At 47.1% G+C, this 26393-nt stretch overlaps 1 protein-coding gene across 1 annotated transcript; it reads left to right on the top strand.

Moving 5' to 3' along the window:
* The first annotated feature begins 145 nt into the window (after positions 1-145).
* On the top strand, positions 146-24798 carry LOC145358762 (cathepsin S-like). Its single transcript, XM_080213024.1, has 7 exons — positions 146-286; positions 2094-2216; positions 6136-6315; positions 9253-9471; positions 12531-12690; positions 16162-16264; positions 24643-24798. The coding sequence occupies exons 1-7, from the start codon at positions 155-157 to the stop codon at positions 24740-24742; spliced, it is 1017 nt and encodes a 338-aa protein (XP_080069150.1). The 5' UTR covers positions 146-154; the 3' UTR covers positions 24743-24798.
* The last annotated feature ends 1595 nt before the right edge of the window (positions 24799-26393 follow it).

Raw genomic sequence — 26393 nt, 5'->3', positions numbered from 1 at the left:
GTGAAACAGTGAGAGCAATTGGAAGTTGATTGTGGAGGATAATATTTGTACATTTGCAGAATAATTTTCCCAAACAGCTATTTTCCCATCAGTGTGTGAATATTGTCCACTCCATGTCTAATGCCATTGGTTTTGCTCCATTAGATTGTCCAGCATGAAGGTCTCTCTGTTTCTGGGCTGTGTGCTGCTGTCTATTCTGGTTGCAGCCTCACGCCACACATTTGATTCAAAACTGGATGAAGACTGGAAGACCTGGAAATCGCAACATGAGAAGCAGTACGCCGAGGTAAAAGGGGGATTTGTTCCAGTCTGGAACCTATTCCAAACATTCAGCTCACTCTCAAGGGGAAAGGGATTCCACACAACTGGTAAATTATTGAGAATTTTTACTTGGAGTCAAGGTGGGAGAGATGAGTTCACAGTTGGGTGGATTGAGTGTGTGAAGCGAAATTGAAAAGATATTGGTCCTGAAATTCCATGGGAATTCTCCCAGTCTCTAACTCCAGTCGAGGACTGCATGAACTTACAGTGAAACAGCAGAGAGTTGGTGTAACTCAGAATTCTTGGGTTTCACTGGATTCCTGCTTTAGTTACCATAGATACAGAAGAATAAAAGAAATAAGAACATAAGAAATAGGAGCAGGAGTAGGCCATCTCGCCCTTCGAGCCTGCCCCGCCATTCAATAAGATCATGGCTGATCTGAAGTGGATCAGTTCCACTTTCCCGCTTTCTCCCCATAACCCTTAATTCCCTTGTCTGTCAAAAATCTATCTACCCGTGACTTAAATATATTTAGCGAGGTCGCCTCCACCACTTCAATGGGCAGAGAATTCCAGAGATTCACCACCCTTTGAGTGAAGAAGTTCCTCCTCAACTCCGTTCTAAACTGCCCCCCACTTATCTTGAGGCTGTGCCCTCTAGTCCTGCTATCCTTTCTGAGCGGGAAGAATCTCTCTACCTCTACCCTATCCATCCCTTTCGTTATCTTATACGTCTCTATAAGATCCCCCTTCATCCTTCTAAACTCCAACGAGTACAGACCCAGTCTATTTAGTCTCTCTTCATATTCCAACCCCCTCATCTCCGGAGAAGATGATTACAGCTTGAGAAATTGAGGATCATTATTTTTAAATATATTGAGATTGTCCTCACACACACCAATCAGAATACATCTCCAAAATCATAGAGGCGACAAATCCCATCTGTAAACTATATGAGCTTTATTGTTCCCCAATTATCCAACTTTCTGTTGACAATCCAATATCCAGAATAAAAATATTGTTCTTGTTCAGCTCTTTATTCTTCTGTTATTTCCCTCTGTTTCCCAGTACAGGTATTCAATCTGGTTTTTTTATGTGTGCGTGAAGATGGATGAGTAACTTGTCCAGTAAGGATGAGAGGATAGAAACATTATTGCATTTCTTTTTCTTCATTCATGTGATGTGGGCATCACTGAGTATAGATCAGCAATTACTGCCCAAACCCCAATTGTCCACATCCATGTCGTTGTGTTCCCATGTCCCTGCTGCTCTTATCCTTCTAGATGGCAGCAGTCGTGGGTTTGGAAGATGCTAAGAAGCCTTGGTGAGTTCCTCCAGTGTGTGCTGTAGATGGTACACTCTGTGTGTCAATGATGTTTGTGGATGTGGTGCCAATCAAGCGGGGCTGCTTTGTGCTGGATGGTGTCAACATTCTTGAGTGTTTTTGGAACTCCACTCATTCAGGCAAGGGGAGGGTATTCCATCATACCCGTGACTTGTGCCTTGTAGATCGTGGACAGGCATTGCAGAGTCAGAGATGCCACAAGATTCTAAGTCTCTGGCTTGCTCTTACAGCCACAGAATTAAGATATCTAATTTAGTTGAGTCGAATTTCTGGTCAATGGTAACTCCAGGACGTTGATCAGGGGACATTCAGTGCCATTGCATGTCAAGGAGTGACGGTCAGACTCCCTCTTGTGGGAGACGGTCATTTCCTGGCACTTTGCGTCTCGTGAATTTTACTCCAGCGTTTGTACCAGGTTTTTAAAGCTATTGTATAATTTTACTCATGAAAGATGTGAGAATCTGACTGAATAAATGTCTTTACTCAGGAAGAAGAGATCCACAGGAGAAAGATATGGGAGGACAATGTGAGATACATCGAACAGCACAACCTGGAGTACTCAATGGGGAAACACACATTTACTATGGGAATGAATCAGTTTTCAGACCGGGTGTGTATAAGATGTCTAGTCTGGGATCTCAATTAAATATTATTTATAGAACATAGAACATTACAGTGCAACACAGACCCTTCGCCCCTCGATGTTGTACTGACCTGTGAAACCAATCTAAAGCCCATCTAACCTACACTCTTCCAATATCATCCATATGTTTATCCAATGACCATTTAAATGCACTTAATGTTGATGAATCCACTCCTGTTGCAGGCAGGGCATTTCACGCCCTTACTACTCTCTGAGTAAAGAACCTACCTCTGACATCTGTCCGATATCTATCACCCCTTAATTTAAAGCTTTGTCCCCTCGTGTTAGCCATCTCCATCCGAGGAAAAAGGCTCTCGCTGTCTACCCTATCCAATCCTCTGATCATCTTGTATGCCTCTATTAAGTCACCTCTTAACCTTCTTCTCTCTAACCAAAACAGCCTCAAGTCCCTCAGCCTTTCCTCATAATACCTTCTCACCAAACCAGGCAACATCCTGGTAAACCTCCTTTGTACCCTTTCCAATGCTTCCATATCAATGCTCCTTATAATGTGGTGACCAGAACTGTACGCAATACTCCAAGTGCGACTGCACCAGAGTGTTTTACAGCTGCAACATGTCCTCACGGCTCCTAAACTCAATCCCTCTACCAATAAAAGCTAACACACCGTACGCCTTCTTAAAAACCCTATCAACCTGGGTGCCAACTTTCAGGGATCTATGCACATGGACACCGAGATCTCTCTGCTTATCCACACTACCAAGTAACTTACCATTAGTCCAGTACTCTATTCCTGTTACTCCTTCCAAAGTGTATCTCTTCACACTTTTCCGCATAAAACTCCATTTGCCACCTCTCAGCCCAGCTCTGCAGCTTATCTATGTCCCTCTGTAACCTGCAACATCCTTCCACACTGTCCACAACTCCACCAACTTTACTGTCATTGCAAATTTACTAACCCATCCTTCTACACCCTCATCCAGGTCATTTATGAAAATGACAAACGGCAGTGGCCCCAAAACAGATCCCTGTGGTATACCACTAGTAACTGAACTCCAGGATGGACATTTCCCATCAACCACCACCCTCTGTCTTCTTACAGCTAGCCAATTCCTGATCCAAACCTCTATATCACCCTCAATCCCACGTCTCCGTATCTTCTGCAATAGCTTACCGTGGGGAATCTTATCAAACGCTTTACTGAAATCCATGTACACCACATCAACTGCTTTACCCTCATCCACCTGTCGGTCACCTTCTCAAAGAATTCAATAACGTTTGTGAGGCATGACCTACCCTTCACAAAACTGTACTGACTATCCCTAATCAAATTATTCCTTTCTAGATGATTATAAATCCTGTCTCTTGTAATCATTTCCAAAACTTTGTCCACAACAGAAGTAAGGCTCACTAGTCTAGAATTACCAGGGTTGTCTCTACTCCCCTTCTTGAACAAGGGGACAACATTTGCTATCCTCCAGTCTTCTGGCACCATTCCTGTAGACAATGATGGCCTAAAGATCAAAGCCAAAGGCTCTGCAATCTCCTCCCTAGCCGCCCAGTGAATCCTAGGATAAATCCTAGGATAAGCCCAGGCGACTTATCTATTTTCATACTTTCCAGAATGGCTAACACCTCCTCCTTATGAACCCCAATCCCGTCTAGTCTAATAGTCTGTATCTCAGTATTCTCCTCAACTACATTGTCTTTTCCCTGTGTGAATACTGACAAAAAATATTCATTTAACGTCCCTCCTATTTCTTTGGACTCCACGCACAACTTCCCACTACTGTCCTTGACTAACCCTAATCTTACCCTAATCATTCTTTTATTCCTGACATTCCTATAGAAAGCTTTAGGATTTTCCTTGATCCTACCTGCCAAGTACCCTCCTGGCTCTTCTTAGCTCTCTCTTTAGGTCCTTCCTGGCTAACTTGTAACTCTCCAGTGCCCTAACTGAGCCTTCACGTCTCATCTTGACAGAAGTCTCCTTCTTCCTCTTCACAAGAGATTCAACTTCTTTAGTAAACCACGGTTCCCTCGCTCGACCACTTCCTCCCTGTCTGACAGGTACATACTTATCAAGAACATGCAGTGGCTGTTCCTTGAACAAGCTCCACATTTCAATTGTGCCCATCCCCTGCAGTTTCCTTCCACATCCTATGCATCCTAAATCTCACCTAATCGCATCATCATTTCCTTTTCCCCAGCTATAATTCTTGCCCTCTTTCTATCGCTAATGTAAACGTAACTGAATTGTGGTCACTATCACCAAAGTACTCACCTACCTGCAAATCTCACACCTGGCCTGGTCCATTCCCCAGTACCAAATCCAATGTAGCCTCACCTCTTGTCCTATCCACACACTGTGTCAGGAAACCCTCTTGCAGACATTGGACAAAAATTGACCCCTCTAAAGTATTCAAACTATAGCTTTTCCAGTCAATATTTGTAAAGTTAAAATCCCCCATAACAACTACCCTGTTACTTCCACTTCTATCCAAAACCATCTTTGCAATCCTTTCCTCTACATCTCTGGAACTTTTCGGAGGCCGATAGAAAACTCCCAACAGGGTGACCTCTCCTTTCCTGTTTCTAACCTCAGCCCAAACTACCTCAGTAGACGGGTCCTCATCAAACGTCCTTTCTGCCACTGTAATACTGTCCTTGACTAACAATGCCACGCCTCCCCCTCTTTTACCACCTTCCCTGATCTTACTGAAACATCTAAACCTCGGAACTTGCAACAATCATTCCTGTCCCTACTCTATCCATGTCTCCGAAATGGCCACAACATCAAAATCCCAGTTACCAACCTACGCTGCAAGTTATTATGGCGCTATTACTGGATGAGCTGTGATTGGTTAGTGATATCCCAATGCCTCATCCTAATAAACAACCTCCCTCACCAAGGTATGTTTTGTTAAAATCGATTCTCCTTTCCATTTTAATATCTAAATTCATTATTTTTCCTCTTGTCAGATGGACAGCACCATGGGCTGGGACACCGCTCATGTGTCTGCTGTACTTTCTGAATAAAAAGCAAGGGATGGGTTCACCTGCACCAAACCAAGTGACAATTTAAGCGTGTTGGGATAGTGTTGAGTGTTCGACACACCAGCTGCATTAATCTCCCCTTGGCCCTAACCTTCCCACAGGGATGGACTAAAACCCAACACTAGGACCAATGGCAATTCCAACTCCAATGTCAGATCTTGTCATCAAAATCATTGGGAAATTGATGAGACAAATTGGATTGTGAATGTGAAATAATAAAGTCTGAAGGTGAAATGTTGGATCCCAGTTCAAAATCGCACCTTCCCCACTCCCAAAAAAGACAATAACTGATCGGAGATCAGGTTTTCTCAGGTTTGATGTCAAACTCAACAATTCCTGCGGACAGGATATTCGACCACGGGGAGCATCAAAACCAAATCTGATCTTTGGGTAACAGCTACTTCCCCATCGATAACAGAAATGGGAATGCTGCCCAACTTTCTCCCCGAAATCCAAGGGTCCTGAGGCCAATTCTGGACCAACTGCAGCCTGTGTTTTGAGCAGGAATTAAGACCAGGTTGGTGATGGGATGTGAGAGCTTCCTGATGTGGATGGTTCAGTTAAACATCAATAGATTCAATCATCATGGGCGAGCTTTGTTTGTGGTGCCCTAGACCAGAGAGATACTTTATCACCTTCAGACTCTCCACCCACCTTTATACTGGGACGTACAGAAATGGACAAACCATTTTCCTGCGGTTATTTGAGTCAAACATTAGACATGTCAGCAATGCTTGTTAGTTTGATCTCTCTTTTTGCTAACATCAGTGAGAATGTGGCCATGTAATGTTATCCACTCTCCTCCTACACATTCTCCATTTAAAACCAATCACTTCATTCATCAATATCTCTGTGTTTGACTTTCTAGACCAACAAAGAGTTCAATGAACGCATGACTGGATCCCTCCCATTCGAAGCTGTTAAATCAGCTGAAGAAGCCATTGCTGAAGATATTGAATTTGTTGAAGATAAAGGAAATAATGATGATCTGAGTAACGCACCTGTCGATTGGCGTACCAAAGGCGCGGTTACTTCAGTAAAGGACCAGGTAAAAATTCGGCAGGCCCCTCCGTGTTGTAGAGGTCACAGACGTTCCCGCCTCCACCTGATGTACGTTATCAGATGGGTCGTGCTCACCCAGAAGCCTCACCACTAACTGGTCCCATTGAGGTGATAGTGTCTGGGATGGTGAACCAAAGGTTAAAGTTTATTTATTAGTGTCACAAGTCGGCTTACATTAACACTGCACTGAAGTGACTGTGAAAATCCCCTAGTTGTCACCCTCCAGTCCCTGTTCAGGTACACTTGAGGGAGAATTTAGCATGGCCAGTGCACCGAACCCCCACATCTTTGGAGTGTGGGAGGAAACCGGAGCACCCGGAGGAAACCCACGCAGGGAGAACGTGCAAACTCCACACAGGCGGTGGCCCAAGCCGGGAATCGAACCCAGGTCCCTGGCGCTGTGAGGCAGCAGTGCTAACCACTGTGTCACCGTGCCGCCTGAACGGTGATGTGGAAGCCTGTGTCGAGAAACTGGCGCCGGCCTCGGAGGTTTCCTCCCGCTCTTCCTCCGAGGAGACTTCAGTGCTGTCTCGGGGAGTTTTGGCGTGAGAAAGGAGGTGGGCAGTGGTGATGCCAGAGGGCCCGGTGAGTCTGGGTCCTTTCCTGCAACACAGGACAGAAGGTTGAGTGCAAGGGAGGGACAGGAATCTGGGCTCCATTCGGAATATTGGCAGATGCTCACGGCAGCCCAGCCTGGCTGTCACTCACAATGCGGTTCATATCCTCGCCCGCTAGATCGCGTGCCCATTCCTCAAAGGGTGCTGGTAATCTGAGACTGGGCACACCACCCCCTGCCTTTCGCCGCTCCTCTTTATTATGGGCATTCTCCTCTTGTGGGGAAGGAGGCAGGAGCAGGCTGGGTGGCAGGAAGCACGCAGGATGTCAGAGGGCAGGGGCTGTGTGGAGACTCGGGGCAGGGGGGGAGAGGGTTGGTGGAAGGTGCGAGGGGTTCAGGGGCTGCAAGCGTGCAGGGTATCGGGGAGGGTGGGGAAGGGCGTCACAGGGCGACGATGCCCGACAGGATGTGCTCGTACCCATGCTGCCTGAATGAGATCATTCAGCTCCTCCCTGCGTTGGTGGCCTTATTCCCCGTGCCAGTGACTGTCCTCCTGGCAGCCACCTTGCTGCTCTGCCTGGCTGTCTGTCCGTCCTTGGGGTTTATCTCCAGCTCTCCCTTGTGACAACAGTTCAGCTGCAGGCAGTTTGGGCGAGTCACACTCCCTTTTAGGGCGTTCCAGCAAGATTCCGGGCAGTTTGCTTTGTTGTATTGAGAGGGAAGGCAAGGCAACACTTGTAGGTGTGCAGTTGGGGGTGGGGGTGGGGGGACAGCTGGTGAATGGGGGGGTGGGGGGGACTGGGTTGCTGAGCTGTGGGGGATGGTGACACAGAGACTTCGCAAATGGAGGGGGGGGTGTGAATGCGATTGGGGACATGGGGGTGAGGGACACTCTGTGATTGGGGACATGGGGGTGAGGGGGTGAGGGACACTCTGTGATTGGGGAGGGGAGGATGAGAGGGAGAGCGTGCGAGGGTGGGGTCTGTGGGAAGGGAGTCAAGACTGTGGGGGAGGGTCTTCGATGTCCGTGGAGGGTAAGGGGAGGCTGTATCCCTGGTGGGGGGGTGGAGTGAGGGGGTAGGAGAGCTGCTGTGTCTAAGCTTCCTGAGTGCATGCACATTTGGGGCCTCCGACCTGAGCTGCTGGCTCTTGGGCAACTTTAGCCCGGCTCAGTCCCCGTCCCCCTCCAGGCGAGGATCAGTTTGTGCTGGTTTTTATCTCTGAGTGGGGAAGTTTGGGGATTTGAATGCACCCAAACACCAGTCAGAAATTTGCCTATTTTAACTCCCGTCCTGGACTCAGAATTTTTTCTTCTTCACCCAACACCCCCAACACCCCCCCCACAACCCCCCCCCAACACCCTCTACTCCCCACTTCCCCCACTCTCCCCACACCTACCCCCCCAACCACCCTACACCCCCAATCCCTCCACCACCCGACCCCCTTCCCTCCCACCACCCCCAACCCCCCCCCACACACCTCCACTCCCCACACCACCCACCCCCCCAACCTCCCCACACTGCCCCACACCCCCCACCGCCCCAATTCCCCCATCCTCCCCCATCTTCCCTCATCCTCCCCAATCTCCCCAACCCCTCACACACACCATCCCCACCACCCCACTACCCCCACCACCCCAATGCCCCCACCCCCACCACCCCCCTGACACTCCCGTTCCCCATTCCCCCCATCCCCCAACCCCCCCACACTGCCCCACACCCCCCACCGTCCCAATTCCCCCCATCCTCCCCCATCTTGCCCCATCCTCCCCAATCCCCACAACCCCTCACACTCCCCATCCCCACACCCCCCCGCCCCCACTCCCCCCAACTCCCCCACCCCCACCACCCCCTGACACTCCCATTCCCCATTTCCCCCAACCCCACCCACACCCCCCACACTTCTCACCCCCCCAACCCCACTCTCACCCCCCACACTCCTAACCCACCCACACCCCTCACACTCTCAACCCCCCCGACCCCACCCACACCCACCACACTCTCAACCCCCCAACCCCACCCACACCCCCCACACTCCCAACCTCCCCAACCCCACCCACACCCCCCACACTCCCAACCTCCCCAACCCCACCCACACCCCCCACACTCCCAACCCCCCCAACCCCACCCACACCCTCCACACTCCCAACCCCCCCAACCCCACCCACACCCACCACACTCCCAACCCCCCCAACCCCACCCACAACCCCCACACTCCCAACCCCCCCAACCCCACCCACACCCCCCACACTCCCAACCCCCCCAACCCCACCCACACCCCCCACACTCCCAACCTCCCCAACCCCACCCACACCCCCACACTCCCAATCCCCCCACCCACCCCCGTTTTTATTTCTGTGATTAACAGGGAGCCTGTAATTCGTGTTGGGCTTTCAGTGTGACCGGGGCCATCGAAGGACAGTGGAAACTGAAACACGGAAATCTGGTTTCTCTGAGTGAACAGAACCTGGTTGATTGTGACGGAAAGAGCTACGGGTGTGTCAAAGGAAGAACAACCTCTGCCTTTCAATATGTGATCGCGAACAATGGCATTGAATCTGAACAATCTTATCCATACACTGCAGTGGTAAGTCTCTTTTTGATGTTTTAGTGGGGAATTTTCGATGGGATCTCTTCGGAAAAAATTAAATATTCTTTTGAAATTAATCTCACAAAGGCAAATTCTCAGCTTAAAGCGTACTAAAACTTACTTAAACATATCGAAGATACAAAAAGACAAGAGCATTAACCTACGGCCCAAGAGAGACCTTCAGATTGCCAAGTGGGACAGAGAGCCTCAAAGCCTCAAAGACCTCAAACTGTGTGCCAAAATTCAATACAATTATACCTTTTCTTCTCTAAGTTTTTCCTACTCATTTGCTGAATACAATTCCATTTCTTATTAATGTGTCAATCCTTATTGTGACGGATTACCTCAGCCAATTGCACCACCTGATAGAGTGACATTCTTTTCACCTATTTCAAAACCGGATCTCCACCTGTTTGGCAGAACCCATTCCTTTGGGTTTCTAAGGATACCATTCCTTGTCTACCTTATCACCGGCAAATTGCCAAATCATTGATAGGACCAATCTTGGGCCCAAAGTTTGATACCATTTTACGCCTGGACAACAAAAGCCTTACTGTTATTAATATAATATGTTTCACCAACTATTTCCAATTTAAAACATTTATATTTCTCTGCTGACTAAGGGCCCTATTTTATCATTCTGATTCTATGTGTTGGGCAGACTTGAAACTGGGAGTTTTTTGGTCCGACTTTTAGACCCATTCTCCAGCAGCCCCATTTGCACTCTGCCTGACAAAAATATCACCAATTCTGAGCTGTGCTGCACAGGCCTGTGACAGGGCTTAACATGGCAGCTTTGCTCGGAGTCTTCAACTGTGCAGGCGCAGTAAAAGAAACAGAAAAACCCTCCCTGCCACATTGTTCCCGGGCCGGATAATGCCCCCCCCCCGACCCCACAGACATTGCTCCACCCCCACAACATAACCGACACCCCCCCCCCCAACTTCATCCCCACTGATCACACGCAGAGTGGCAACAGACCCCCTTTTCCCCCCCCTAATGATGACACACAGAGTAGCAGCGGACCCCCTCCCTTCCTCCCCACTGATCACACGCAGAGTGGCAGCGGACCCCCTCCCTTACCCCATCCCCCCACCGATCACACACAGAATAGCAGCGGACCCCCTCCCTTACCCCATCCCCCCACCGATCACACACAGAATAGCAGCGGACCCCCTCGAATCGGACGGTTGCGGACCATGTCTGTTTCGTGCTAAATCTGGAGGCACGAAGGCAGTGGTAAAGGGGGGAAGTGCCAGTCAGTTTGGGCCTGCAGCCCATTGAATCAATTTAAATACATGCAAATATATGCAAATGTATGCAAATAAACTGCTTTCTGTGGTCGTAAATTTCACAGACTCACCACTTTCTGAATGAAGAAATTTCTCCCCATCTCAGTGTGGGTGGCACAGTGACACAGTGGTTAACACTGGTGCCTCACCCTGCCAGGGACCTGAGTTCAATCCGGCTTGGGTCACTGTCTGCAGTTCTTCCCATGTCTGCGTGGGTTTCGTCCTGGGGGCTCCGGTTTCCTCCCACAAGCCCAAGGTAGGTGCATTGGCCATGCTAAATTTCCCCTCAGTGTAACCCAAACAGGCACCAGGGTGTGGCAACTAGGGGATTTTCACAGTAACTTCATTGCAGTGTTAATGTAAGCCTGCCTGTGACACTAAAAAGTAAACTTAAAAAAGTATTGGTTTATCCTGTATCTTTAAATTGTGAATCCCGGTTCTGGACACCCCCACTATTGGTGACATCCTTCCTGCATATGTCCTGTTAGAATTCAATGAGATCTCCTCTCATTCTTCCAAACTCCAACAAATATAATCCTAACTGACTCAATCTCTCCTCACACGTCAGACCTGCTATCCCAGGAATCAGTCTGGTAAACTGTCTCTGCATTTCTTCCAAAGCAAGAACACCTTCCTCAGATACAGAGACCAAATCTGCACACAATATTCCAGCTGTGGCCTCACCAGGGCCCCTGGATAATTGCAGCGAGACATCATTGTTCGTGAATTTGCCATTTGTCTTCTTTGCCGCCTGCTGCACCTGCACGCTTACCTTCAGCAACTGGTGTACGAGGCCACCCAGGTCTCGTTACACATTCCCTGCTCTCAATTTGTAGCCATCCAAATAATCTTTCTTCCTGTTTTTACCACCAAAGTGGATAGCCTCACATTTGCCCACGTGATATGGATCTGCCGTGCATTTGTCCATGCCTGTCCAAATCACACTCAGGTATCTCTGTATCTTCCTCAGAGCTGACCCATCCACCCAGCTTTGTGTCTTCTGCAAATTTGGAGATATTACATTTCCTTCCCTTATCTACATCAGTAATACATATTGTGAATAGCTGGAGCCTCTGCACTGATCCCTGTGTTACCCCATTAGTCACTGCCTACCAGTTGGAAAATAATAACTTATTCTGAATCTTTATTTCCTGTCTGCCAACCAGTTTTCGATGCATCTCCATACAATACCCCAAGTCCCACGCGCTTTGATTTCCCATGCAAACCCCTAATATGGGACTTTGTTGAAAGCCTTCTGAAAGTCTAAATAAACCACATCCACTGGCTCCCCCTCATCAAGGCTAATCATTCTATTCTGGGAGAATTCCAGGAGCAGCAGCTCCATCCCAGTCTCCAGACTCATTGAGACCTGGAGGGTGATGACAGTGAAGGGACATTAAGGCCCACAAGCTAACCCCTCCACCCCCCTTCCCCGCACCCCGCAGCTCCAAACTCCATCCCAGTTTTCACAGTCCCAAAACCTGCCAGTAGGTGTCAGTATCGCTGCCTCCCCCACCACCCAAACAACAGGCTGAGTGACCCTGTTCACATTCTGGAGTGTATGTAGAACAGTTACCACATTTATAATTCTCCCATTTTCATTTAAAAATGGGAACGATGGTCATGTTTACAATGCCTGAGACACAGAATCATTTTTAATATCCAAGGAGCTGTTCAAGATCCTGTAAAGGTATCACTGGAACTTTGTAAATCATCACACTGCATTAATCAACCTTAACTTTTCACATTTTCTTCAAAACTTAGAAAGGAAACTGCAGATTTCAGATACAGGATGTTGCTGCCACAATCAGGAGCTACACAAGGGTCGAAGCGACTGAAGCAGCTTTAGAAGAGGCTGTGCAAAATATCGGACCAATATCTGTTACTATTATTGCAAGTGATAGTTTCCGGCAGTATAAACAAGGTAAGAGACAGAAGCTGTGGATGATCTGTAACAATCAGTCTATTAACCAATTCTCTACAACACATTAACACATTCTTCCTGTGAGCTATTTTTATTATTAATTCTTTTTCAATATTTCTAATGGAAACGACCATTTCCCTTCACCTTGTTTATGTTTTACCCCCTGCCCCAGTGCTACACACTCTCCAGTGCTGTCTGCAGCACGGGGTTAATATTGGGTCAGGCTGCTAATGGCGTGTGGGAATCGTAATGGACAATTTAGCCGCACCCATTCGTAATGATCCAGGCATCTCACAAACTCTGCGCTGCCCACTAATTTAACCGCTAGTGATGTGCAGCTCAGTGCTGACATGTTGCAAAGTGACTGCACACCTCAGCAGGGACCAAGGATAGTGTGAGATCAGCGCCGTTTAATGGGAGTCTGTGTGACTTTAATCCAACCTGTAGCTCTTAAAGGAGCAGGATCTGGGATTCAGGCAGAGACTCTGATATCTGCCCAGACCCCTCATGGGGGAACATCTCAGTCAGACCCCCTCTGAGCTTTCTCATCTCCAAGGAACACAGTCCCAACTTCTCCAATCTTTTTGATTTTGATTTGATTTATTATTGTCACATGTATTAGCATACAGTGAAAAGTATTGTTTCTTGCGCGCTGTACAGAGAAAGCACACTCTTCAGAGAGAAGGAAACGAGACAGTGCAGAATGTATTGTTACAGTCATAGCTAGGGCGCAGAGAAAGATCAGTTTAATGCGAGGTAGGTCCATTCAAAAGTCTGACAGCAGCAGGAAAGAAGCTGTTCTTGAGTCGGTTGGTACTTTTTCCCCAACGGAAGAAGGTGGAAGAGAGAATGTCTGGGGTGCATCGGGTCCTTAATTATGCTGGTTGCTTTGCAGTGGGAAGTGTGGACAGAGTCAATGGATCAGAGGTTGGTTTGTATGATGGATTGGGCTACATTCACAACCTTCAGAACTGAAGTTTCTCATCCCAAGAATCATTCCCATGAACCTCCTCTACACTCTCTCCAACGCCTTCACATCCTTTCTAAAGTGCAGCCCCCAGAACTGGACACAATACTTCAGGTGACTTGTAGAACTTCAATTTAAAATCATAGAATCCTGACAGGGAAGAAGGAGGCCATTCAGCCCATCAAGATTGTACCAACCACAATCCCACCCAGCTCTATCCCCATAACCCCACATATTTATCCTGCTAATCTCCCTGACACTAAGGGGTAATTTAGCTTGGCCAATCAACCTAATCTGCACATCCTTGGATTGTGGGAGGAAACTAGAGCGCCCGGAGAAACTCATGCAGTCACGGGGAGAATGTGCAAACTCCACACAGATAGTGACCCAAGTTGGGAATTGAACCCGGATCCCTGGCACTGTGAGGCAACAGTGCTAACCACTGTGCCACAATGTTGTTCCAACTCTTTGCTTTTCTAACCTATCCCCCTATTAACAAAGACCAGGATACTGTATACTTTTTGTTAAAGCACGAGACCAGAACCCCAACTTATATTACGAAACCAGACTGGGCCTCAACAATTTTTCTATGTTGACATTAATTTCAGGAAAGGATATTTCCTTCCAGGAATGATTCCACTGATAGATTAGGGATATTTTATAGTAAAACAAATTTTATTTAATAACACAGTTTAAATATAACTCGAACAAATGAAGCAGCTTAACTGTTCACAGTTGAATATTATTTAAAAATGAAAGGTAGCAACTTTACTTTCTAGCTTGTCACTGTTTCAGTTCCAAATAAGCAACATTTCTCTTAGAGAATTAACTGACACTTTAAATACAGCTAGCAACTAGAAATGTGCTTGCTATAAATGGTGATAACTCTCTTGAAGCTTTCAGAGAGAAACTGAGCATTAGAGCACCTTGCACATTGGGATTGTGATCATGCAGCTTGATGGGCCAAATGGCCTCCTTCTGCACTGTAGGGATTCTATGTTTCTATGATTATCACACAACCTTGTCAATCAACTGTAATCAGAAATCCCAGAGGAAATTCTTCGACAAACAAAAGTCCATTAGCTCTATCTAAGTAATACATTTTGAGCTGAAGATGAGTTATTAACTTGCTTTCACACCCTCGAGCCAAATGTTTTACAGAAATACCTGCTGCTGGCAGACTAAATCTGAAATTGTAAAGGTTCCCCTTTAAAAATTATATATATTTATTTAATTGCACATGTATCATCCTGCGGTTGTTAATGACTTGTATACAAATATACCATGGTCCCTCCACGCTTGCACTGCCTTTAGAGATGCCCAGGGGTTAAAGTTGTACAATAATAAATCAAGGCTGACACTCCAGTGCCATTCTGAGGATGCACTGCACTGTTGGAGGTGTCAGCTTTCAGATAAGACATTAAACTGAGACCACGCGGGTAGCTGTACAAGATCCCATACATGCTTTTAAAAAAGAGCAGGGAACCTATCCCCAATGTTGTGGCAAATATTTATCAACAACAATATCACAAAGAAACAGATTATTTGGTCATTGTCATGTTGCTGTATGTGGGATCTTGCTGTGCACATGTTGGCTGCTGTGTTTCCTACATTACAACAGTGATTAGACACCAAATACTTCATTAGTTGCAAAGCACTTTGAGATGTCTGGTGGTTGTGTGAGATGCTATATAAATGCAAGTCTGTCTTTCCTTTTTGAATTGAAAGGAACTGCATGCTAGAATTTTAACAGGTTTCCAGTACATTGCCCCCAGTGCTGCCCCCAGTCAGTCGATGAATATAATACAGACAATGGAGCTGGGAGACTCAGAGAGAGTGACCCCAGAAACACTCAGTGATCAGAGCCCACTGTTACATTGTGCTGTGTGACAGCAAAACTGAATGGGAAATGTGGGCAATGAGAAACATTGAGACAAAAACATGAACAAACATGAGAGCAACTGGAAATGTGGAACCGAGATTCTTAATTACATATCAGTCGATGCAAATGGCTGAATTTGGTCGAAAGAGAGGCTAAAATTTACAGAATAAAACCAGAAAATGCTGCAAGTGCTCAGCAGGTCAGGCAGTGTTTGTGAAGTTAACATTTCAGATCAATGATCAGAACTGGAAAAATTAGAGGTGAGACCGGTTTTGTACAAGTGGAAAGAGGGAGTGTGGAGAAAGGCAAAGAGGAAAGGTCTGTGATAGAGTGGAAGAAACAAGACGAAATGAGTAAAGAGTTTGGTGGCGCAGGGTGAGAGGGTACGATAATGGGACAAGTCAAAAAACAAAAGATGAGCCAAAGGAGGTGTGAACGACAGGATGTGGATATGGGGAAATGGATCAAAGTTACAAATGAGTAACGGTACTTTTGGTTTTGGAAAGAGGTTTGTAGAGCGGGAGATTAATTGGAGAGGAAAAGATGAGAAAGAGGAAATATTTACAGAATAACAATAGTTATATTTTACAATTCTATCACACCAATATGTGTCTGATTACAGGAATCTTCTATGATAGTGCTCCCAAGAAAACCATAGTCCATGCAATGCTGGTGGTTGGATATGGAGTTGAGAGCAACACGAATTATTGGCTGGTTAAAAACAGGTATGTACTTTCTAAACACAACAAATAACTGATCACAGCCAAGGCCAACTGACACTGCCAGGGTACCTGGTGACCACTGCCGGCCTGCCAGAGTGCTGGCTTTCCACTGCTGGAGTGCTTTGTGGGCACTGACAGTGTGCGAGGTGGGCACTGCCCATCCATGCCCCCAACCACTTTGGGGATTAGAATGGCCTCTGAGCCCCCAGTGTGACCATTGTGCCTGGTAAGAGTGGGAATATTTGGAAATCGGTTGTTAGGATGGAATATCCTTGGGGGGCAGGATGTGTGTGTACAATAATGGACAGGCACAGGGCAACCTACACACACCCTCACCTCACCCCCCACAATGTCCTGTGGGAGCCAATATTCGGATAATATGGATAAAAACTTAGTGATTATTTACCAAACTTCGCTGGATACCGGGGAAGTGCCGGAAGATTGGAAAACGGCTTATGTTACGCCGCTGTTTAAAAAGGTAGCAGGCAAAAGGCAGGGAATGATAGGCCAGTTAGTTTAACGTCTGTTGTTGGAAAAATGCTCGAATCCGTCATCAAAGAAGAAATAGCAAGGCACCCAGAGAAGAATTGTTTGATAGAGCAGACACAGCACGGATTCGTTAAGGGGAAGTCGTGTTTGACAAATTTATTGGAATTCTATGAGGATGTGTCGAGTGCGGTAGACAGAGGGGAACCGGTGGATGTGGTGTTTCTCGATTTTCAGAAGGCGTTTGATAAGGTGCCGCACAAAAGGTTGCTTCAGAAGGTTAGGGGGCATGGAGTTGGGGGTAAGGTGTTAGTGTGGATAGAGGATTGGTTGTCTTATAGGAGGCAGAGAGTAGGTGTCAATGGGTGCTATTCTGATTGGCGGTTGGTAATGAGTGGAGAGCCGCAGGGGTCGGTGCTGGGGCCTCAGCTATTTACCATTTATATAGATGATCTGGAGGAGGGGGCTGAGTGTAGGGTGACGAAATTTGCTGATGACACAAAGATGAGTGGAAAAGCAAGTTGTGCAGAGGGTGTAGAAAGTCTGCAGAGGGATCTGGATTGGCTGAGCGAGTGGGCGAGGACCTGGCAGATGGAGTACAATGTTAGCAAGTGTGAGGTTATCCACTTTGGCAGAAATAATAGTAGGAGGGATTACTATTTAAAGGGCGAAAAGCTGCAGCATGCTATGGTGCAGAGGGACCTGGGGTCCTTGTGCATGAGTCGCAAAAACCCAGTCTACAGGTGCAGCAGGTGATCAAGAAGGCAAATGGGATGCTGGCCTTTATAGCGAGGGGGATAGAATATAAAAGCAGGGAGGTCTTGCTGCAACTGTACAGGGCACTGGTGAGGCCGCAGCTGGAGTACTGTGTGCAGTTTTGGTCGCCGCACTTGCGCAAGGATATTTTGGCCTTGGAGGGAGTGCAGAGGAGGTTCACTAGGCTGATACCGGAGATGAGGGGGTTGGACTATGAAGAGAGGCTGAATAGACTGGGTCTGTACTCACTGGAGTTTAGAAGGATGAGGGGGGGTCTTATAGAGACGTATAAGATAATGAAGGGGATGGATAGGGTAGAGGTAGAGAGATTCTTCCTGCTAAGAAAGGACAACAGACTAGAGGACACAGCCTCATGATAAAGGGGGGGCAGTTTAGATCAGAGTTGAGGAGGACCTTCTTCACTCGAAGGGTGGTGAATCTCTGGAATTCTCTGCCCGTTGAAGTACAAACAAAGAACAAAGAACAAAAATCAGCCTGGGAAACAGGCCCTTCGGCCCAACGAGCCCACGCTGCCATCTCAACACCACCTCTCTACCCATGACCCCTATCTAATGTTTTATGGCCATCCAGATTGAGGGAAAACTGATTTAGGGACAATTTATTCCTGCCAATCAGCCTAACAGCACATCTTTGGGGTGTGGGAGGAAACCGGAGCACCCGGAGAAAACCCCCGCAAGCATGGGGAGAATGCGCAAACTCCCACAGACACCGGCCCAAATCCATGTGTCTGCACAGCAATCAGCGATAGTCACTGAGCTGTCGTCTTGCCCAGTATCTTGTCCAGTTTAAGCACACACTAACGACATGAAGCACTAGGCCAATCTCGAACAACCAAGAGCAGCCCCAGTACGCCCCATCGCGTGTATGCCCCTTGTTCGACACGAGGTGGACCGACTTAAAACCTGTGAATGAAAAGAGAAAAAACATTATCATACTATACCCATTTACATTTCTAGGGACACCCCAATGCTAATGACCCTTAATTAAAGGTTCTCCTATATCCACCCATCTCCAACTCAGTCATATGCCTGTCTAAGTGACTCTTCAAGGACTCTAGCATGTTTGCTCCCACCACCTTACTTGGCAGAGCATTCCATACCCCCACTACCCTCTGTGGGAAAAACCTCCCTCTAATATCTGTGTTGTACCTCTCCCCCCTCACCTTAAGTCCATGGCCCCTTGTCCTTCGTGTCTCTATTATAGGAAATAGCTTACCTCTGTTTACTCTATCTATACCCTTCATAATCTTATATACCTCTATTAGATCCCCCCCTCAGTCAGCGTCTTTCAAGGGAAAAGAGCCCCAATTTCTTCAATCTTTCCTCATACCCCAGTCCTTCCATACCAGGCAACATCCTGGTAAACCTCCTCTGCACTCTCTCCAGAGTCTCCACGTCCTTCTGGTAGTAAGGCGACCAGAACTGTACGCAGTACTCCAAATGCGGCCTAACCAACGTTCTGTACAACTGCAACATTAGACTCCAGCTCTTGTATTCTGTACCCCTTCCTATAAAGGCTAACATACCATAGGCTTTCTTCACCACACTCTCCACTTGCACTGCCACCTTCAAAGACTTGTGCACTTGCATTCCCAGGTCTCGCTGCGACTCTATACCCCTTACAGGCTTACCCTTTATCATATAACTTCCCCCTACATTATTCCGGCCAAAATGCATCACCTCACATTTATCCGGATTAAACTCCATTTGCCACGTATCTGCCCAATCAACCAGCCTATCAATATCCTGCTGTATTGCCAGACACTGCTCCTCACTGCCCGCCAATCCAGCCATCTTGGTGTCATCAGCAAATTTGCTGATCACACCACCTACTCCCTCTTCCAAATCATTTATATACACTACAAAGAGAAGAGGTCCCAGTACCGAGCCCTGCGGCACGCCACTAGTGACAGACCTCCAGCTAGAAAAAGACCCCTCCACTACTACTCTCTGACTCCTCTTAGCAAGCCAGTTCTCTACCCATCTAGATACCTGACCACATATCCCATGAGCTTTAATCTTCTGTACCAACCTACCATGAGGGACTTTGTCAAACGCCTTACTGAAATCCATATAGACGACATCAACGGCTCGTCCTTCGTCAACCGTTTTTGTCACCCCCTGAAAGAATTCTACTAGATTCGTAAGACAAGACTTCCCCTTGACAAAGCCATGCTGCGTATCCTTAACCAGATCGCAACGCTCCAAGTGCGCATACATCCTATCCCTAAGAATCCTCTCCATCAACTTACCTACCACTGACGTTAAGCTCACCGGCCTATAGTTACCCGGGCTATCCCTCCTACCCTTTTTAAACAATGGTACCACGTTTGCTATCCTCCAGTCCTCTGGGACCTCACCTGTGTCCAAAGAAGAGACAAAGATTCGTGTCAGAGGCCCAGCAATCTCATCCCTCGCCTCTCTAAGCAGCCTAGGATAAATGCAATCAGGCCCTGGAGATTTATCGGTTTTAATGCCCTCTAAAAGCCCTAACACTTCTTCCCTCGTAATCAATAGATCTTTCAATCGGTCTACCGCTCCCTCAATGACCGTACTAGACATCAAGCCCCTCTCCTTCCTGAATACCGACGCAAAGTATTCATTCAGGATCTCCCCCATTCCCTCTGCCTCTAAACACAATTCCCCACGTCTGTCCCTGAGAGGACCGATTTTACCCCTAGCCACCCTTTTGTTCTTAAGATAGGAGTAAAACGCCTTTGGATTCTCCTTAACCCTCCCTGCCAAAGCCATCTCATGCCCCTCTTTGCTCTCCTAACTCCCCGTTTGAGATCCCTCCTACTCTCTCTGTATTCCTCCAACACTCTCTCCGTTCCCAGCTGTTTAGACCTGACATACGCCTCTCGTTTCTTCCTAATCAGGTCTTCTATATCTCTAGTAATCCACTGTTCCCTAATCCTACCTTTCCCATCCTTTCTCCTAACCGGCACATGCCTTTCCTGCACCCTTTGCAGTTTTCCCTTGAAAGACTCCCACATGCCTAACGTAGTCTTGCCTTCCAACAGCCTATCCCAGTCTGTATCCCTAAGCTCCTGCCTAATCCGGCTGTATCTAGCCTTCCCCCAATTTCGCACCCTCCCCTTAGGACAGCTCTCATCTTTTTCCATTCGTATCCTAAAGTAGACGGAGTTGTGGCCACTGTTAGCCACATGTTCACCTACCGCAACCTCAACCACCTGACCCGGCTCATTTCCCAGAGCTAAATCCAGTATCGCCCCCTCTCTAGTCGGGCTATCTACATACTGTTGCAAGGATCCTTCCAATACACATCTTACGTATTCCTCCCCATCAGACCTCCCAGCTCTAGGCACCTTCCAATCCACCCCAGGGAGATTAAAATCTCCCACTACAACAACCCTGTTCTTCCTACACTTATCCAAAATGTCCCTACATATACCCTCTTCCACTGCCCGCGGGCTATCGGGCGGCCTATAGTACACTCCTAGCATAGTAATGGCCCCCTTCCTATTCCTCAATTCCACCCACAAAAACTCAATGTCCAACCCCTCCATGTTATCCTCCCTCTGCACTGCTGTGATCTGCTCCCTAACTCAGAGCGCCACTCCCCCTCCTTTTCAGCCTTCCCCTATCACACCTAAAACACTTATACCCTGGAATATTTAGCTGCCAGTCCTGCCCCTCCTTTAACCACGTCTCTGTCACTGCCACCACATCTAAATTCCTCGCGAACATCAAGGCCCTAAGTTCATCCGACTTTCCCGTCACACGTCTCGCATTAAAACAGATGCACCTAAGACCCTCAGGCCCTCTCAGATCCTCCTTCTCCTGGGGGATTTCCCTATCAACTAGACTTCCCCTGACCTCCAACTCACTCCCAGTGCCTGAGCTGTCTCTCTCCTCCCCACCCCCCCTCCATACTAGTTTAAACCCTGCCTAAACACTCCAGCCAACCTCCCAGCTAAAATATGTGTCCCCTTCCCATTTAAGTGTTCCCTATCCCTCTTATACAAGTGCCCTTCCTTTGCAAAGACTTCCCAATGGCCAACAAAACTAAAACCCTCTGTCCTGCACCAATCCCTCAGCCATGCATTCAGCTGCAGGGTCTCATTATTCTTACCCCTGCTATTGCTGGGCACTGGGCCCAGTGGTGGAGGCTATCTCGGTAAATATATTTAAGACACGGGTAGATAGGTTTCTGATAGACAGGGGAATTAAGGGTTATGGGGAGAAAGTGGGAAAATGGAACTGATCCACTTCAGATCAGCCACGATCTTATTGAATGGCGGGGCAGGCTCGAAGGGCTAGATGGCCGACTCCTGCTCCTATTTCTTATGTTCTTATGTTCTTAAACTCTGGGAAGTTCTTTTTTTCTCCCATAAGACAAGTGGGCAATCTCCAGGAGAGCAGAGTAACTGATCTCATTCATTCTCCTCCCCACCACCGAGCTGCCATAGCTTGAGATGTGCCCCCGGTGTCTCCAGTCACTCTATTTTGAAGCTTGTGGTGAATCCACTCTCACCGTACGGACTGGCAACTGATGTCAGAGGTCACACGGAAGTACTTCCTGGCACCTTACCCAACTTCATGTCTCACAACTTATCCTGCTAGAGTCTGGGTCCACTCAGTGATCACCATAGAAACCATAGAACATTACAGCACAGCACAGGCCCTTTGGCCCTCGATGTTGTGCTGAGCTTTGTCCGAACCCAAGATCAAGCTATCCCACCCCTATCATTCTGGTGTGCTCCATGTGCCTATCCAATAACCGCTTGAAAGTTCCTAAAGTGTCCAACTCCACTATCACAGTAGGCAGTGCATTCCACACCCCAATCACTCTCTGAGTAAAGAATCTACCTCGGACATCCCTCCTATATCTCCCACCATGAATCTTATAGTTATGCCCCCTACTAACAGCTACATCCACCCGGGGAAATAGTCTCTGAACGTCCATTCTATCTATCCCCTCATCATCTTATAAACTTCTATTAAGTCACCTCTCATTCTCCTCCGCTCTAAAGAGAAAAGCTTCAGTTCCCTCAACCTTTCCTCATAAGACCTACCCTCCAAACCAGGCAGCATCCTGGTAAATCTCCTCTGCACTCTCTCCAATGATTCCACATCCCTCTTATGGTGAGGTGACCAGAACTGCACACAATATTCCAAATGTGGTCTCACCAAGGTCCGGTATAGTTGCAGCATAACCCCACAGCTCTTAAACTCAAAACCCCTGTTAATAAACGCTAACACACGAGAAGCCTTCTTCACGGCTCTATCCACTTGAGCGGCAACCTTCAGAGATCTGTGGATACGAACCCCAAGATCTCTCTGTTCCTCCACATTCCTCAGAACCCTACCGTTGACCCTGTAATCTGCATTCAAGTTTGTCCTTTCAAAATTAATCACCTCGCACTTATCAGGGTTAAACTCCATCTGCCACTTTTCAGCCCAGCTCTGCATCCTATCAATGTCTCTTTGCAGCCTACAAGAGCCCTCCACCTCATCCACTACTCTGCCAATCTTGGTGTCATCAGCAAATTTACTAACCCACCCTTTAGCCCCCTCTCCCAAGTCATTGATAAAAATCACAAATAGCAGAGGACCCAGCACTGATCCCTGTGGTACACCACTGGTATCTGGCCTCAAGTCTGAAGATTTTCCCTCCACCTCCACCCTCTGTCTTCTAGAAGATAGCCATTTACTTATCCAATCGGCTAAATTTCCTTCTGTCTCACACCTCCTCACTTTCTTCATGAGCCTACCATGGGGAACCTTATCAAACACCTTATTAAAATCCATGTATACGACATCAACTGCTCTACCTTTGTCTACACACTTAGTTACCTCCTCAAAGGATTCAATCAAATTTGTGAGGCAGGACTTACCCCTCACAAAACCGTGCTGACTATCCCGGATTAAGCTGCATCTTTCCAAATGGTCATAAATCGTATCTCTCAGGACCCTTTCCATTAACTTACCGACCACCGAAGTAAGACTAACTGGCTTATAATTAATTGGGTCATTCCTATTTCCTTTCTTGAAGAGAGGAACAACATTCACCACTCTCCAGTCCTCTGGCACAATCCCCGTGGATAGTGAGGACCTAAAGATCAAAGCTAAAGCTCTGCAATCTCATCCCTTGCCTCCCAAAGTATCCTAGGATGTATCCCATCTGGCCCAGGGGACTTATCAACCCTCTGGTTTCTCAAAATTGCTTCTTCCCTCAGAACATCTACCTCCTCCATCCTATCAGCCTGTATCACACTCTCCTCCTCAAAAACATGGCCCCTCTCCTTAGTGAGCACTGAAGAAAAGTATTCATTCAACGCCTCTCCTATCCCTTCTGATTCCGTGCACAAGTTCCCATTACTACCTTTGACTGGCCCTAACCTCACCCTGATCATTCTTTTATTTCTCACATAAGGGTAAAAATCCTTGGGGTTTTCCTTTATCCGACCTGCCAAGGACTTCTCATGCCCCCTCCAGCTCTCCTGAGCCCTTTTTCTAACTCATTCTTAGTTGCCCAACTAAACCTTGTTTTCTCATCCTTACATACGCTTCTTTTTTCCTCTTGACAAGACATTCAACCTCCTTTGTGAGCCATGGTTCCCTCACTCAGCCATTTCCTCCCTGCCTGACAGGGACATACCAACCAAGGACACGCAGTTTTTGTTCCTTGAACAAGCTCCACTTTTCATTTGTGTTTTTATCTGACAGTTTGATCTGACTCAAATAACCCAAATGCTTGGACACAATCGAACCTCTCAATTATTTTTAAGATCTCAATCACATTCCCGCAGTACCATTGAATTTCCAGTGTTAAAAGCATCAGTTCTCCAATCCAGTTTGGGGATGCGGTGGCCCAGTGGGATTATCGCTAGACTATTAAATCAGAAACTCAGCTAATGTTCTGGGGACCCGGGTTCGAATCCCGCCACGTGGATGGTGGAATTTGAATTCAATAAAAAATATCTGGAATTAAGAATCTACTGATGACCATGAAACTCATGTTAATTGTTGGGAAAACCCATCTGGTTCACTGATGTCCTTTAAGGAAGAAAATCTGCCGTCCTTACCTGGTTAAAAATCCTGCCAATTGAACAGAACTGTGACGTCAATGTCATTCTTTACCTTATTTTCCAGTTGGGGAACAAACTGGGGTGAAAACGGTTACATCAGAATGTCAAAGGACAGGGGGAATAACTGTGAAATTGCTACTTATGCAATTTATCCAACCGTGTGAGGAGGCCAGCGTTAAACCAGAGATTCATCAAACTCCCTCTGAAAGAATGATGGAACATTGCTGCCGCTGTTTACCCCTTTCTACACCATTGCTTTAACTCCCTGCTGCAATCTTAAAACATGGAATAATAACAGTTTCTGCACATTCTTATAGCTTCACGTAAAGAGCAATCCCATTGTGTATTTAATGTATGAACCACATCATCCAACCCGTGTAGGGACAATGGGCTGCATGTACTGGTGATGTCGAGAAATATAATAAACGCTGTCAGCAATCACTTTGAGAGTCTTCCTGTTCCAAATCAACAAGATGATCTTTTCCTTCCATGAATTTAGTTTCATTTGAAGTGATCGGTTCCTTCAAATAATGTGCCCAAATGCACAAAACATTGATGCCAGCGCAATGAAGGAATGAATGGACTGACTCTGACCAATAGCCGGCAGTTAGACTTCACCAACGCACTGATTCATACTGGTCAGTTTGCAAATCGGGTTCTTAAGCAATAAAAGTGGACGTTAATTGTCAGTGTAATGTTTCAGGAAGCCTGACTGGAAAGGGACGTAGTTTATTACAGAATGCAAAGTAAAACCCACTCCCGTGCTATACACTCACTACTGTCTGCCTGGGACTGCAGGTCAGCAGGCCCAGTCCTGGGCCTGCCTTATAAAAGACTCAGGTAATGTGTTCCAGCTGGCCAGGCCACTGCCTGTTACCAGGGGAACTCACACTCAACCAGCCTCACAGGGAGGTCGATCAGTGATTCCCCCATGGACCTTGTGAAAAGGAACCTTGCTATTGCAGTGAAGTGGGACAGGGACAATCTCGTTTCTGTTTTTGAATCTCACGGGAATTTGCCTTCTTGAACCCACATTTGCACAAACGGCCGTAACATTCCAGCCTCTGGAACCATTAAGGGTGTTTTTTTTAATTCCATTGACTTATTTACAATTAACTGAAGAAAACAAAGAAACAAGAACTTTTATACTTACTTTTTCGAACTGATGGTGTCAACACTGCAGGATTGATCCCGGCTGATATCACTGATATCGTTTGAGGAAGATTGAACACCGTTCTGAGTTTATCCAGAACTCGTTACTCAGCCCTCTAATCATCCGGAAGTGTCAAATCTCCAGTACTGATTTCCCATTGATCCTGTTTTCCCTGTAAGTGGGCTGAGAAGTCACTCTGTGGGAAATGCTAAAATACAGGTGGAATATAAAAGTGAGGAGGTCTTGCTGCAACTGTACAGGGCACTGGTGAGGCTGCAGCTGGAGTACTGTGTGCAGTTTTGGTCGCCGCACTTGCGAAAGGATATATTGGCCTTGGAGGGAGTGCAGAGGGGGTTCACTAGGCTGATACTGGAGATGAGGGGGTTGGACTATGAAGAGAGACTAAGTAGACTGGGTCTGTACTCGTTGGAGTTTAGAAGGCTGAGGGGGGATCTTATCGAGACGTATAAGATAATGAAGGGGATGGATAGGGTAGAGGTAGAGAGATTCTTCCTGCTTAGAAAAGATAGCAGGACTCGAGGACACAGCCTCAAGATAAGGAGGGGCGCAGTTTAGATCAGAATTGAGGAGGAACTTCTTCACTCAAAGGGTGGTGAATCTCTGGAATTCTCTGCCCGTTGAAGTGGTGGAGGCTACCTCGC

Source organism: Carcharhinus amblyrhynchos, chromosome 26 (genome assembly GCF_965287045.1).
Source record: "Carcharhinus amblyrhynchos chromosome 26, sCarAmb.v2.hapA, whole genome shotgun sequence".
NCBI lineage: Eukaryota > Metazoa > Chordata > Chondrichthyes > Carcharhiniformes > Carcharhinidae > Carcharhinus > Carcharhinus amblyrhynchos.
This window is presented reverse-complemented; position numbering and strand designations above follow the sequence as displayed.